The sequence below is a fragment of the Rana temporaria genome, chromosome 8 (genome assembly GCF_905171775.1).
Source record: "Rana temporaria chromosome 8, aRanTem1.1, whole genome shotgun sequence".
Classification (NCBI taxonomy): Eukaryota; Metazoa; Chordata; class Amphibia; order Anura; family Ranidae; genus Rana; species Rana temporaria.
Window position 1 is genome coordinate 134,990,210 of NC_053496.1, and position 13,823 is coordinate 135,004,032.

Sequence of the window (13,823 nt, forward strand, 5' to 3'; positions counted from 1 at the left end):
ACATATCTTTTGGCTGTTACACTGTACTGGTCTGATACCATTGACTGTGTTTTAATTTAAAGGATGGAGGTGGGAAGCTTCGTGGAAAGTACCAGGTCTTTACATCAACTACTACAGTTACCATTAATGTTGAAGATGTACAAGACTCCCCACCAGTATTTGTTGGTACACCTTATTATGGATATGTCTATGAAGATACCACTCTGGTAAGCAAAATGTTGTTAATTTTATGTTTATAAAATACGCTGTCAGGTTACACCAGTATATACTCTTATGTTTGTATAACCACCTAAGGACTTTTGAGGAATAGAAGAGGAAGGGATCACCACTCCAGGTGGATGTGTGGAAATGGCACTCTCCTCAAGGTGGAAGGTGCAGGCTAAGCATATAGCAGTTAGAAGAGGGAATGTCTGGACAGCCACACTCCAATAAAAATGCATTTATTGTGCAAAACAACAAAAGTACAAACCACAGCCGGGTACAGGATTAAAAACTGACGCATTTCACACTGTTGAGAGTGTGAAACACGTCACCTTTTTTTATCCTGTACCCGGCTGTGGTTTGTACTTTTGTCATTTTGCACAATAAAGGCGTTTTTATTGGAGTGCGGCTGTCCAGACCTTCCCTCTTCTAACGACCTTAAGGAATAGACGTAAGAGATACACCTTAAAAAACACAGCAAAGTTTCAATGGCGTATCTTCTATGCCCCACTTCTAGCATCCTGCAGCTGCTGCCCACTGCTAGTTTTGATCCTTTCCAGTTATCTCAATGACAGCTGGGAATTGCTATTTAATACATAGCAGCAGATTTCAAAATGCAACTGCACCCCCCCCCCCTGTAAAATGACACTTTGAGTCAATGCGTCATTGAGTAATATACTGTAGAGTAATACTATTGAGTAATATACTGTAGAGTATTGTCATATTGGTTTAAAGGGTCACTAAAGGATTTTTTTTTTTAGCTAAATAGCTTCCTTTACCTTACTGCAGTCCTGGTTTCATGTCCTCATTGCTCGTTTTTGCTTTGATGTTGCTGTAATACTTCTCTGTTCTGGACACTTCCTGGTTGTCTGGCTCCTTGTGAAAAAAGTGATGGGAGACTTTAGTTTCGTTTTCCTAGCCATGACTCTCTATGGCACTGTCCAGCACAGAGGCATGAAATAACTTGCAAAGACTAAACTAGTTTCACTTTTGTTTTTGCATCTAGAGGCACATTATATGATTGATTTTTATCTATTTTTAATCGTTTTTAAAAGGAATCAGTTAACTATTATGTCTCTATACCCTGTAAACAGTCATTTCAGCAAAAAAAAAAATTCCTTTAGTGATCCTTTAATTTACAAGTTTTTATAACTTTTCAAAAAAAAAATCAATCTTTTTTGAATAAAGACTACATCATAAATAAAATAATCTTTGCAAGGCAATATTGGCAAGTTCAATTTTAATATAAATTAAATGTATGTATGTATTTGTTATCTTAAGTAAATTATTACCAAATGAACACGCAGTAAATGTAAAAAAAAGTTCAAATCCATAAGGGGTATACAAGGACAAGAACTAAAGTGGCCTTAAGATAAAATTGATGGCATTATTATGTAAAATTAAGAAGCTGTGATAATAGCATTCACTCTTATAATTCCTAAATATGAATAGGCTTTTAACATTTAGTTTGGTTGCCTGTATAAATCACTCTAATGCATGCTTACATTTGTCAATCTGCACTGAATCTGGAGGATTACAAATAATTGTGCATCTTTTCTCAGTATATTATGTTGTATATACACGTTTAGGGTACTTGTACTACAGATATCTTCCCATCTAAAAGCTATCATTCATTCAGTAATGGAGTTAAAATAAACCTGTGACTGATTTAAAATATTTTAAGTTATTTTTTCATTTTTCAGGGAGCGGAAATACTTACAGTAATGGCTTTTGATGGAGATAGAGGAAACCCCAATGCAGTGCAGTATTATCTTATAGATGGTAAGTGGGTGTTCACTGAGCAGTTGGTTGTTATCATGTCTGTTTTTCCCATAGTTTGCTCTGCAAAAGTCCTACTGAAATTGTTATTTTTTCTTCTGTCACGCCCATGTGCATTCTGTGACAGCCATATCATATTTCTTATCTTTTCACTGTCATTGATAAGCAAATGATAACGAGACTAAAAATTCCCAGCTACTGCACAAAATGCAGAGTCTAGTAGAGTAGGATTACAGGGTGATAAAGAAATCCATAACATTATGACCCATTCACAATTACAGCGTTTTAAAATACACGCATTAATGCATGTTGCATGTTTTTAACAGAGCACCGCAAAGCATGGTAAGCTTTGTGGTGTGCTGTGGTACTTTGGGCATTGAGCTCTGCTGTATACCATTCACATTTAATAACACTGCAATGTACTCTACATTGAACAGAATTCTTATGAATTGTGGTAACATGTTAACACTCATTGCTACAATGCACAAATGTAAATGGTCCCCTATACATCTACTCTCCCAGTCAAATGGTTACATTGTTACATAGTATACTTAAGTAGATATGTGTTGCCATTATGAGGGTAAGCTGAAACAAAATGTTTACTATATTCATATAAGAGTCTGTAGCAGTGTTCAGAAGGGTAATTGTGTTTGTTTTACACAATTTGCTTGCTGAACAGCCCTCCGGTATTGAGACTGGGGTAGTTTGCTGTTTTGCTGAATAAAAGTGCAGGACAAATGTGCTTGACCTGTTCCTGGGTGTCCCTGCCTTGTGCATTGTTTACCACTGCCAATACAATTAGAGCCTGTCCCTCTTACAATACTTTATGGACTGGCTGTCAATCCAACTTTACAAATGGAACGTAGAACTGCTTGGACCCTTTATAAGTGGCAAACCAAGTCAAGACTAAAATTTACAACATCCTCTAGATACAGGTAAGCTTTCGAGAGCTTAGGAATATGGTCCATCATTATTTTGAATGAAGTCAAAGTCCCATGTAAACAAAAGGGCACAGCCACATACTGGGCCACATACTGGGGCAGCCCAAAGGGTGTGTCAGTAGCTGTTTCCTTTGCCCTGGATGTTAAGGGAGCCAATCAATACCCTTTAGTAATATCGAGGGGGTAATGTTCCTGGCAGGTCACCCACCCGGGTAAGTATCAAATGTGGATATTACATTTTGTTTCCTGAAGTTGTTGCAGAAGCTCAGGCTGACATCCAGCTTGGGGATGAGCACTTAGAAACTTGATCAAGGGTTGCTTCCTTTTGTGAGGTGTGACCCCTTGCTCCTATGTTTCAGGCAGCATGTGCTGCACAAAAGTGAAAATGGTGAAAACCATGTGGACACCAGTTGCTTGGTAAATAGTGACATATGCTTCCCGGAGGTTCCATTCCATAGGCTCATGTTAGAGTTACATAGTTATTTAGGTTGAAAAAAGACACAAATCCATCCAGTTCAACAAAAAAAAAAACACAATCCCATATACACATTCCTTCACCCACAGTTTATCCAGAGCAAGGCAAAAAAAAACAGCAAAGCATGCTCCAATTTTCTACAGCAGGGGAAAAATTTCCTTCCTGATCCCCCGAGAGGCAATCAGATTTTCCCTGGATCAACGTTACCTATAAATGTCAGTACTCAGTTATATTATGTACATTTATGAAAGAATTTAGGCCTTTTTTTAAAAATCTACTGAGCTGGGCAGAACCACCTCAGGAGCGAGTCTATTTCATATTTTCACAGCTCTTATGCACACAACCGTTTTTCAGGATGTAAAAAATGAAATTTTTAATGGTCTAGAAAAAACGTTTTTTTCAACCCTATCGTTAAACCGGCCTTGCCTACACACGATCATGGAAAAAAAATGCTCTAGCAAAGCGCCGTGACATACAACACGTACAACGGCACTATAAAGGGGAAGTTCCATTCAGATGGCGCCACCCTTGAGGCTGCTTTTGCTGATTTTGTGTTAGTAAAAGACGATTCGCGCTTTTCAGTCTGTTACAGCGTGATGAATGTGCCATCTCCATTACGAACGCTAGTTCTGAGCATGCACGTTTTTTTCACGTCGTTAAAGCCCACACACGACCATTTTTACGATGTTAAAAACGACTTGAAAAATTAGAGCATATTCTAAATTTTTAATGCCCATTTTTTACGTCATGAAAAATGCTCTGGAGTCCACACACGATCGTTTTTAATGACATTAAAAAAAACATAATTTTTTCAAACCCGAAAAACGGTCATGTGTACGTGGCATTACTGTGAAGAAACCTTTCTGAATTTGGAGATGAAACCTTTTTTCTGCTCTAGATGTAAAGAGTGCCCCCTTGTCCTCTGTGATGACCTTAAAGTGAATAACTCAACACCAAGTTCACTATATGGACCCCTTATGTATTTGTAAATGTTGATCATATACCCCCTTAATCTCATCTTCTCAAGAGAGAATCAATTCAATTCCTCTAATCTTTCCTCCAGATCTCCTCCATCCCTCATAACAGTATGGTTGCTCTTCTCTGCACTTTCTCCAGTTTCCCGAAATCTTTTTTTTGAACTGGCCCAAAACTGATCTGCATATTCCAGATGAGGTCTTATTAATGATTTGAACAGGGGCAAAATGATATCTCACTTTCTGGAGTCCATACCTCTCTTAATACAAGAAAGGACTTTGCTCGCTTTGGAAACTGCAGCTTGCCATTATTGAGCTTATGATCTACCAAAACACCCAGATCCTCCTCCACTATGGATTCCCCCACTTGTACTCCCCCTAGTATGTATGATGTATGCATATTCTTAGCCCCCAAAGTACATAACTTTACAATAGCATTAAACCTCATTAGCCACTTAGTTGCCCAATTGCTTTGAGGTCAGCTTGTAAATTGGAGGCATCCTGTAAGGACATTATTCCACGCATAGCTTGGTGTCATCTGCAAAGACAGAAATAGTACTTTTAATCCCAGACCCTATATCATTTATAAAGATATTAAAAAGTAAGGGTCCCAGCACTGAACCTTGGGGTACACCACTGATAACCTTAGACCAGTGGTTCTCAACCTACTAGTGCCGTGACCCCTTGATAAAATTTCAAGTTGTGGGGACCCCTAACAGTAAATTTATTTTCGTAGCATGTCAGCACCCATGGCAAGACAAGTAATTTGCGCCCCTAACCCACAGACGTTTAGCGCTCCCTGAGTCTCTTCCACTCGTACAGTATTAAAACCCCTTATAGTACATTTTAGGATGTACCACTATTTCTCTTTGTTCTCCTTTCTTTCTCTTTCATCTCTCTCTCTCCTAGTTCCTTGTTTTTTTTATTTCCCATCCCTCCCTCTAACTGTCTTTCTTGCTCTCTCTTTTTTTCCTTTCTCTCCCTTTTTCTTTGTTCCTCTCCCTCTTATCTCCCTTCCTGGGAGAACAGTGCGGGCTTCAGGAACAGCCCAGGATTTGGTGACCCCTTGGCAAATCATCATTTGACCCCCGAGGAGGTTCCAACCCCCAGGTTGAGAACCACTGCCTTAGACCTTTCAGAGAAAGAATCATTTTACCACTACTCTCTGAATAAATTTTTTTAGCCAGTTTTCTATCCATTTACAAATTGATCTTTCCAAGCCTGTAGACTACCTTACACATGAGCGTTTTCAAACGCTTTTGAAAAATCCAAATAAACCACGTCCACAGCCACCCCTCTGTCCAAAGTTTTACTTACCTCCTCATAAAAATAAATCAGGTTTGTTTGACAACTTCTGTCTTTCATGAATCCATGCTTTCTGTTGCTTAAAATATCAGCGACATTCAGGAGTCCCATTGCACTAGTGACAACCCTCCTAAATTCTCCCATCATAAATTTACACATATATTCTTCTCTAACTATTCTAAGAAAAAAAGAGGGTTATTATAATTATCAAAGGCTCGTCGCCAATAATAACATAATATTAACCATTGCTAATTTATATGCTCCTATGCAATTTCTCAAGAACATTATTAAGAAGATAAGACGAATGCAAAAGGTAACCTTGTAATCTGCAAGGATTTTAATGCCACAATGGACCCAAATACAGACACCTCTAAAAGAATTCATTCTGTAAAAAATGTTTTTTGTAATTTTTTTTTCACAGGAGTACCTTTATGATCCCTAGAGATGTCTTCACTCATCTGAAAAAGATTTTTACTTTTGTTTCCAATGTACATAAGTCCTACACTTGTATTGACTTATTTACCACGTGCATAGCACTCCTGCTTCTGATGAACTGATGAACAAATTTATAATATCTCTTGGTCAGATCATGCACCGATCTCGATCAATATAATGAACCACTTACCAGCCAATACTTCACTCTGGAGAAATAACACATTCATTATTTTGCAGGAGAAACATCTGTCTGTGTTAAAGCAAAGATTAAAATAATTATTTACAATTAACAATATATCTTCTACCACCACTACTAACCTTTGGTGAACACATATAGTCACATTAGGGAAATTTTTGTACAATTAGCTTCTAAAGAGAAAAAAACTAAAATGACGGGGCATTAATGACCTACTGCATACAATATCAAAACTTGAGAAAAATCACAAAACCTCCCCTAATAACACACACCTACTACAACATTTAAACACTGCAAGAAGTGAAGTGAAGTGAAGAGCAATCCTAATTTCTAAGCATGATAATTACCTTAAAAAAACTCAAACTGAACCATTACTCTCAAGGCAATGGAGCAGGGAAACTATTAGCATTCCAATTACGCCAAAGATAAAATAGACATAAAATACAAAAATTGATCCACCCTAAATCAGGCAAGATATTCTATAACCCACAAGAAATACTGAATACTTTTGCAGAACATTACGAACTCCTTTATAACTTAGAAAATGATAAAGACACTCATCAACCCCTTCCATCTGAAATAACACAGTTTCCAAATAAGATCTGTCTACCTTCGGTAGATCATAACACATTACAAACACTTAATGTACCAATTTCTGTTGAAGAGACAAGTAAAGTTATCTGCTCTTCACAAGACCCCAGGAGCAGATGGTTTATCGAGTGAATACTAAAAAGCTTTAATTGATATACTAGCTCCTTATCTAACAGATGTATTTAATCAAGTAACTAAAAATAACAACTTCCCATAAAGAAATGCTAGAAGCAATCATTATTACGATCCCAAAAACTGGCAAAGATCCTGTATCACCCAAAAATTATAGACCCAAATCCTTATTAAATTCTGACCTAAAAATGTTCTCTAAAATAATTGCTAACCTTTTTCTTAATGTGATACCATGCCTTATAGAGCCTGACCAGGCAGGGTTTATAAAAGGCTATCAAGACCCAGATGGTACCAGACGTATGATCGATCTGAAGAATTATGTTGAAAACAGTCGGATCCCTCTCTGCTTCTAGATGCAGAGAAGGCTTTCAATAAGGTTCACTGGGAAATATTCTCTGAAACCCTAAACAGGTTTAGTCTTACAGGCTTTATACATGATATAAATTATAAATGTCCTTATACACAATACCTTCAGCTGAAGTGTTCACCTCAGGCTCCATCTGCAAGAGTTTTAACTTATCAAATGGAACTAGATAGCGGTAAGTAAGCTTGTTTTTTTTCTTTGGATTTATCCTTGGACCTGTTTATACTAGACAGGGATGCCCACTTTCACCTATAATATTCTCTCTAGAACTTGAACCTTTGGCTATAGCCATGAGATCAAATCCTAACATCATAGGCATTAAGATAGGACATAACGAACATACACTGGGACTGTACACTGACAATGTAATCTTATCTCCAGTTGAACCTGAAACACTCTTTACTTGAGTTACAGCAAGTGTTGGATAACTTTGGTAGAATTTAAAATAAGATCAACAGTAATAAATGTTTTGCCTTACCAATGAACATACCTACGGAAATGCTTGATAATTTACACATTAGCCACAAGTACAACTGGGATGAACCCTCTATTTCATATCCGGAGATCGAACTTTCCTTTCCAACCTCTTAACTATTTGAAGTACATTACCCAAAACTTTTAAACCAAATCCAAGATGATTTTCGAACTATACAAAAGTGCCCAGATTTCCTGGATTGGAACAATGGCAGCATTTAAAATGATCACCTTGCCAAAAATTCTTTATTAATTTAGGGCCCTCCCCATTCCAGTATCCCTAGCTTGAAATAGTTTGTGCCCGATATCGATAATAATGGTGAATTATGGTACCAATGGTGCATTTTTCCTGAACCATCACAAATTTTGAAGGTGTTTCTAGTTAGTGGATTTGTACTGTTGGATAATTTTCTGTGCTGCCTTGGTATCCAAACATCTTCCCCAAATCTACCTTACGTTGTGAAATCTCCACGTTTACCCAGCTTCTCCCTCTTTATTATAAATCCATTCTTCTATCTGAGAAATACAAATTGCCTGATAGTATTTCTCAAAGTCCGGGGCTGCTAATCCTCCTCACCTTTTCGCCAATGTTGCATATGCAATTCTGGGCCGTTTATGTGCCCAGATGTATTTTAATGTCATTGATATTAGTTTCTTAAAATAGTCCTGGGGTACTTGTCAGGTCACCTGTGGCCAGATGACAAGTGCACCCCGTTGGAGTCACCCGTAGTGAACCCTATAGCAGACTGCTGCAGACGAACCACAGAGTGGATACGGAGGAGAGGTTCACTGGGGCACAAACAGGGATCCTACAGGAAGCTTGAGCCAAAAGATTACCCATGGCGCAGAGTCTAAGATCCAGCTGGTATTCACCAGAGCCTCTAGTGGTGAGGATGGCCTTCGCTGCAACTGGATCCAGGTCGCGGCCCCCGGAGTCCCCTAGGTCACGCTCCGTAGGGAGAGAGGGGAAGCAGCCACTCAGGACACAAGAGATAGTGAAGGGTAAGCCAAGGTCGGGGCAACAAGCCAATGAGGATAATCAAGGGACAGGCCAAGGGTCACAGACAAACATGAGTAGTCGGAGACAAGCCAAAATCGGTACACAGAGATAACGTAGCACACGGCAAGCAGGAACACAATACTAACAAACAACGTTGATCAGCAATGCAGACCTGCAGTGCACTGGTTAATATAGAGTTCCTGGAATGGCCTGGGGTTGAGCCATACAGGGAGGAGAGATGATAAATGCAGCCAGGTGAGAGGGTCTGGCCTCTAGGATGAATACATGGAGAGCAAGGTAAGCTGCCAGACATTACTGCATATCCATGACAGTACTGTTATTGGGATCATTTGGAAAATGTAGGTCAACCTTGGTAGGATATTCATTTTTAAAGCATTCATTTTTCCTACCCATGAAATGGGCTTATGTACCTACAGATGCAGTCAGTTTTATTCCCAGATACCCCAGTCCCCCTTTACACCATACAAAGGGGAATAGTGATTTTCAAAATCTCCGATTTAGACATATTTATTTTGAAGTTAGTCAATTTTCTGTATATGGTTAGGTCATCTAATATAACTGGGATTGTTATTCTAGGGTTAGACATATAGAAAAGCAGGTCATCTGCATATGCAGCTACCTTAAACTCCCTTTCCCCTAATTTTACCCCTCCAATATCTGGGTTTTTACCCCCCCTATACATTTTCTAAAATCTTCCCTTCTTCTTCCTCTCCTATCTATTGGAGATGCAGTGATCAAATAGGAACATTACTGTATATCATACACTTTGGAACTGAAAAACCCTCTCCAGCTTCTGGAGGACTGTATCTTTTTTTATTGCATCCCTTACAGGTAATCTATTTCCTCTTAACCCTGCAACAGCTGTACTAGGTTTAATCCCTGATATATACCATATTTATCGGGGTATAGCGCGCTCCCGCGTATAGCGCGCACCCCTAAAGTTGCCCGAATTCCTGTGGAAAAAAGATTTTTTGTACTTACAGTTTTGGTGTCTTGCGCGGCGTCCATTGGTGGCCTCGTCAGGTCCGGCGTTCATCTGCGGCTTCGGGTGTCCTCTTCGTTGAGTCCGGCGTCCTTCTGCGGCGTCCTCGCGTCCTCCCTGCTTGTTTCCCGCGCCGAGTTTGAATACTGCGCTGACATATACCGAGCGCTGTATACTCGTTTATCGTCGGGCAGGCTCGGCAACTCTCGCGCTGACGTCCTGTACGCTCAGGAAGTCAGCGCGAGAGGCGCCGAGACTGCCCGAAGATACACGAGTGTACTGCGCTCGGTATATGTCGGCGCAGTATTCAAACTCGGCGCGGGAAAGCGGGTATCGACGTATACCGCGCACCTACAATTTTGCCCTGATTTTCAGGGCAAAATAGTGCGCGGTATACGCCGATAAATACGGTACTCATTAAACTACAGAACTATTGTGGCCAATATATTAATAGCAGCAAGGCTCACCATAGCTGTGGAAATCCATCACTGCTCCCAATCTATCTGATGTGGTATTAGGACTAAACACACAGGTCCACTATGAACTAATGTTAGCATACAAAAACTTTAACATTGCAAAATTTAAAAGAATTTGGCAAGCCTGGTTGGTACATCCTAAAGCTTCAAAATATCTGAAGGACTTTAAAAACCATTGAGACTCCTCTTTACATGTTGAATTATAAAGTGACTTCCATATACCTCCCCTTTGGCTTCCCCCTTCCCTTCAGGTTAGGAACATTCCCTGTTGACCATATGGTCCCAATGGGGTCGATAGGGTATGTATTTCTTACAACAGTATTGTAACTCATTGACTATGCTTAATTGTAGATTGGATTGATAACACCTTTGTTTATTTATCCGGTTTATATGTATTTTTCCTTTCTGTATCTATATGTAAATGTACCAAGAAGCATTTGTAATGTATCTGAGAAACTAATAAAAATTGAAAGAACACCAGAACTTCTCAGACACCCTGGTTCCACACTTAGTTAAAGTATTCAATACAGCGGGATCCTCTGGTGCATTACCAGCATAAATGCTTAGAGCTCTAGTAGTCAGGTTGCTCAAACCAGGGAAGGATCCCACTAAACCACAAAACATTAGACCAATAGCTCTCCTTAACGCAAACCTCAAGGTTTACACAAAGCTTACTGCTAACAGAGTGGCTGAAGTAACACCATCCTTAATAGTCCCTGTTCAAGTAGGATTTGTAAAAGGACATCAAGCACCTGATGGCACCCGCAGAATACTCAATCTGCTCTTTATAGCTGAGAGCCACAAACTGCCTTTATAGCTCTAGACACCAAAAAGGCTTTTAACAGGGTACATTGGGAATATTTACAAGCTACCCTAACAAAATTTGGTTTTGCAGGTTTTATCCTCTCAGCCATTTTAGCGTTAAATACAAACCTATCGGCACAAGTTTTTACCTCCTCTGTACTCTCCGACGCCTTTAACATCACAAATGGCACAAGGCAGGGTTTCCCCTTTTCGCCTATTTACATTAGTTCTGGAACCCTTTGCAGCTGCCATCAGGAGCTCCCTGACTATAAAAGGCATTTCAGTAGCTGGCAAATGCCATAAAATAGGATTATTCGCAGACAACATCGTATTGACACTTTCGGATGTGGATTCTTCCTTACCTGAGGAATGCACGATGATTGGAACTTTCAGCGCCATATCTAACTATAAAATTAACGTATCCAAATGCCATGTCCTTACAAAAAAAAAAATGTTGTCACAAAATACAGACAAAAATGAAATCTTTATTTCCTTGCAATTGGGATAACAGTAAGAACCAATATCTAGGGATTTATCTAACCGCCAAATCTAGCCACCTTTACAATGCCAATCACAATCATTCAGTTTAGACTTACAACTGGGCAACTTTGAAATCTCTTGGATGGGAAGGATAGCAACTTTTAAAATGGTTATTTTACCAAAAATTCTTTATATCTTCAGGACTGTACCAATACCCTTACCAGCCCTTTTCTTTAATAAACTCGATACCTCACTTTGGTCCTTTATTTGGAAGGGGACTAGAGCAAGAATAGCCTTCTCTACCCTCATAAAGCATAGATCAAATGGAGGTATGGGAGTCCCAGTAATTAAAGACTATTACAGAGCAAAACTTTTAGACCAACTTAAACCATGGTTTGACCCGTCTCCAGTAAAGCAATGGGCACTATTAGAACACAACTTGGTGCAGAACAATAACCTCAGAGCCTTATTAATAGCAGCGGCCACCAATAGACTCTAGGTTTTAAATAATGGTTAGACGCAGGTAACTCTACCCTACAGGAAATTCCAGAAGTAATCAAACACAAAGATACATTCAAGATGTTCCAAATCCAACATACCTTCAACACTAACACCATAGCTCTGGACAAAAAATATGGGAATTTTTTAATAGAGATTCTATCCAAAAGAGAGGCAAATTCACTTCTTTATTCCTTGCTTCAACCCAATACTCCAATAAAACAAACACCAGTGATACTAGATCAAATTCGGAACAAGAATGGTCCCGACTCCCAAGCAATCAGATCAAGCCTAGGAGATTCACACTGTGTATTATATTGGAAAAGTATTTATAAGATACTCTATAGATGGTACTTGACACCAGTTTGATCATCTAAAATCCATTGAACACTCCCCGGACTGCTGGCGTAACTGTGGGCAACCTGGGAGCTTGTTACATATACTCTGGTACTGCAAATCAATAACCAGCTTTTGGAAGTCTGTTTTCCAAATGATCTCATTTATTACAGGGATCATAACTCATCCCTCACCAGCTTTGGCACTGCTAGGATTCTCCATAGGAAACTTCCCTGCTAACGTTAGAAAAGTAGTTCTGCGTATTTTAATAGCAGCTAAATTGTCCATAATATGTCAGTGAAAAAAAAATAAAGCACCTACACTTACAGAAGTTATCTCTAGGGTAAACTTACATTAATACTCTTATGCCAGCATCAATGGCAATAGGGATAGCTTCAACCGGAAATGGGAAGTATGGATTAAAACCTACAACTTAACCAATTTTGAGAAACTGGCAGTTAATTGAGCAGCAATTAACCTATAAGTAGCAGGTGAGGACTAGTAGTAGTTGATGGCTGAAGTACCATTGCTACTTGTTTTCTTCTCAAAGTTATGTTTTTTGGTTTACTCTTTTGTTTTATATCTGATGGGGTCAAGATTAGTATCTCTAGGTAAGACTGATAACCTCTAAAAAAACAGGTTTATGTAAAAGAGAGTCACATATAATTCACATCTAGGTTATAACATCTATGAATATAAGGGTCAAAAGGAATACCACTACTATTGCAAGCAGCTTATGATTATTTACCCATGATAAGATACTAAGGTGAAATTTGGAACAAAACCTGTAAGAAAACCAACTTAATATGGACATGCAAATATGTAAATGTTTGACCCTGTAACTGATCATAATTAATAAACATCTCAATTATTAAAAAACATTTGGAAAGATTAAAAAAAATCACATCCACCCACTGCTTCTCGAGTAGCATTTTACTTTCAGCAACTCTCTCAGCTGAGAGTCAAGGACAATCTTTGTAATGTGCTCTACACCAGCTGTTGAGGTGTAGAAGTTGGCCCCTCCACCATCATCTGCCTCTCTACCAGGGCATGTATCTGCTGCTGTAAAGAAAGGTTCAGTTGCTTCTGTCCCTCCAAGAAGGCCATGTGGACTACAGTCAACTGTTGCATCTGCCGTGCTTAGCAGTTAAACAGTTTACTGCTTGCTAGTTAGCCAATGTGATCTATTTTTCATGTTTCTCTATTTTGTTCAACAAAAGTTAGCTGTCTCTTTCAGGTGTTGCCAAGTTGTAAGGGGGACAGCTTTGAAGGGTTCTGGCTGTGGTAAACCATGCACAAGACAGGGACACACAGGGACTAGCCAAGCAGGTTTTTCCTGCACTTTTATTCAGCAGGCAG

At 39.1% G+C, this 13,823-nt stretch overlaps 1 protein-coding gene across 2 annotated transcripts in view; it reads left to right on the forward strand.

Moving 5' to 3' along the window:
* The window catches only part of CDHR1 (cadherin related family member 1), a 226,927-nt gene that overhangs the window by 98,520 nt on the left and 114,584 nt on the right, over positions 1 to 13,823 (forward strand). For both annotated transcript variants that reach the window (XM_040320726.1, XM_040320725.1), the window contains exons 8-9: positions 63 to 206; positions 1,905 to 1,983. In XM_040320726.1, coding sequence (XP_040176660.1) covers positions 63 to 206; positions 1,905 to 1,983 — 223 coding nt within the window. The remainder of the gene's footprint in view (positions 1 to 62; positions 207 to 1,904; positions 1,984 to 13,823) is intronic.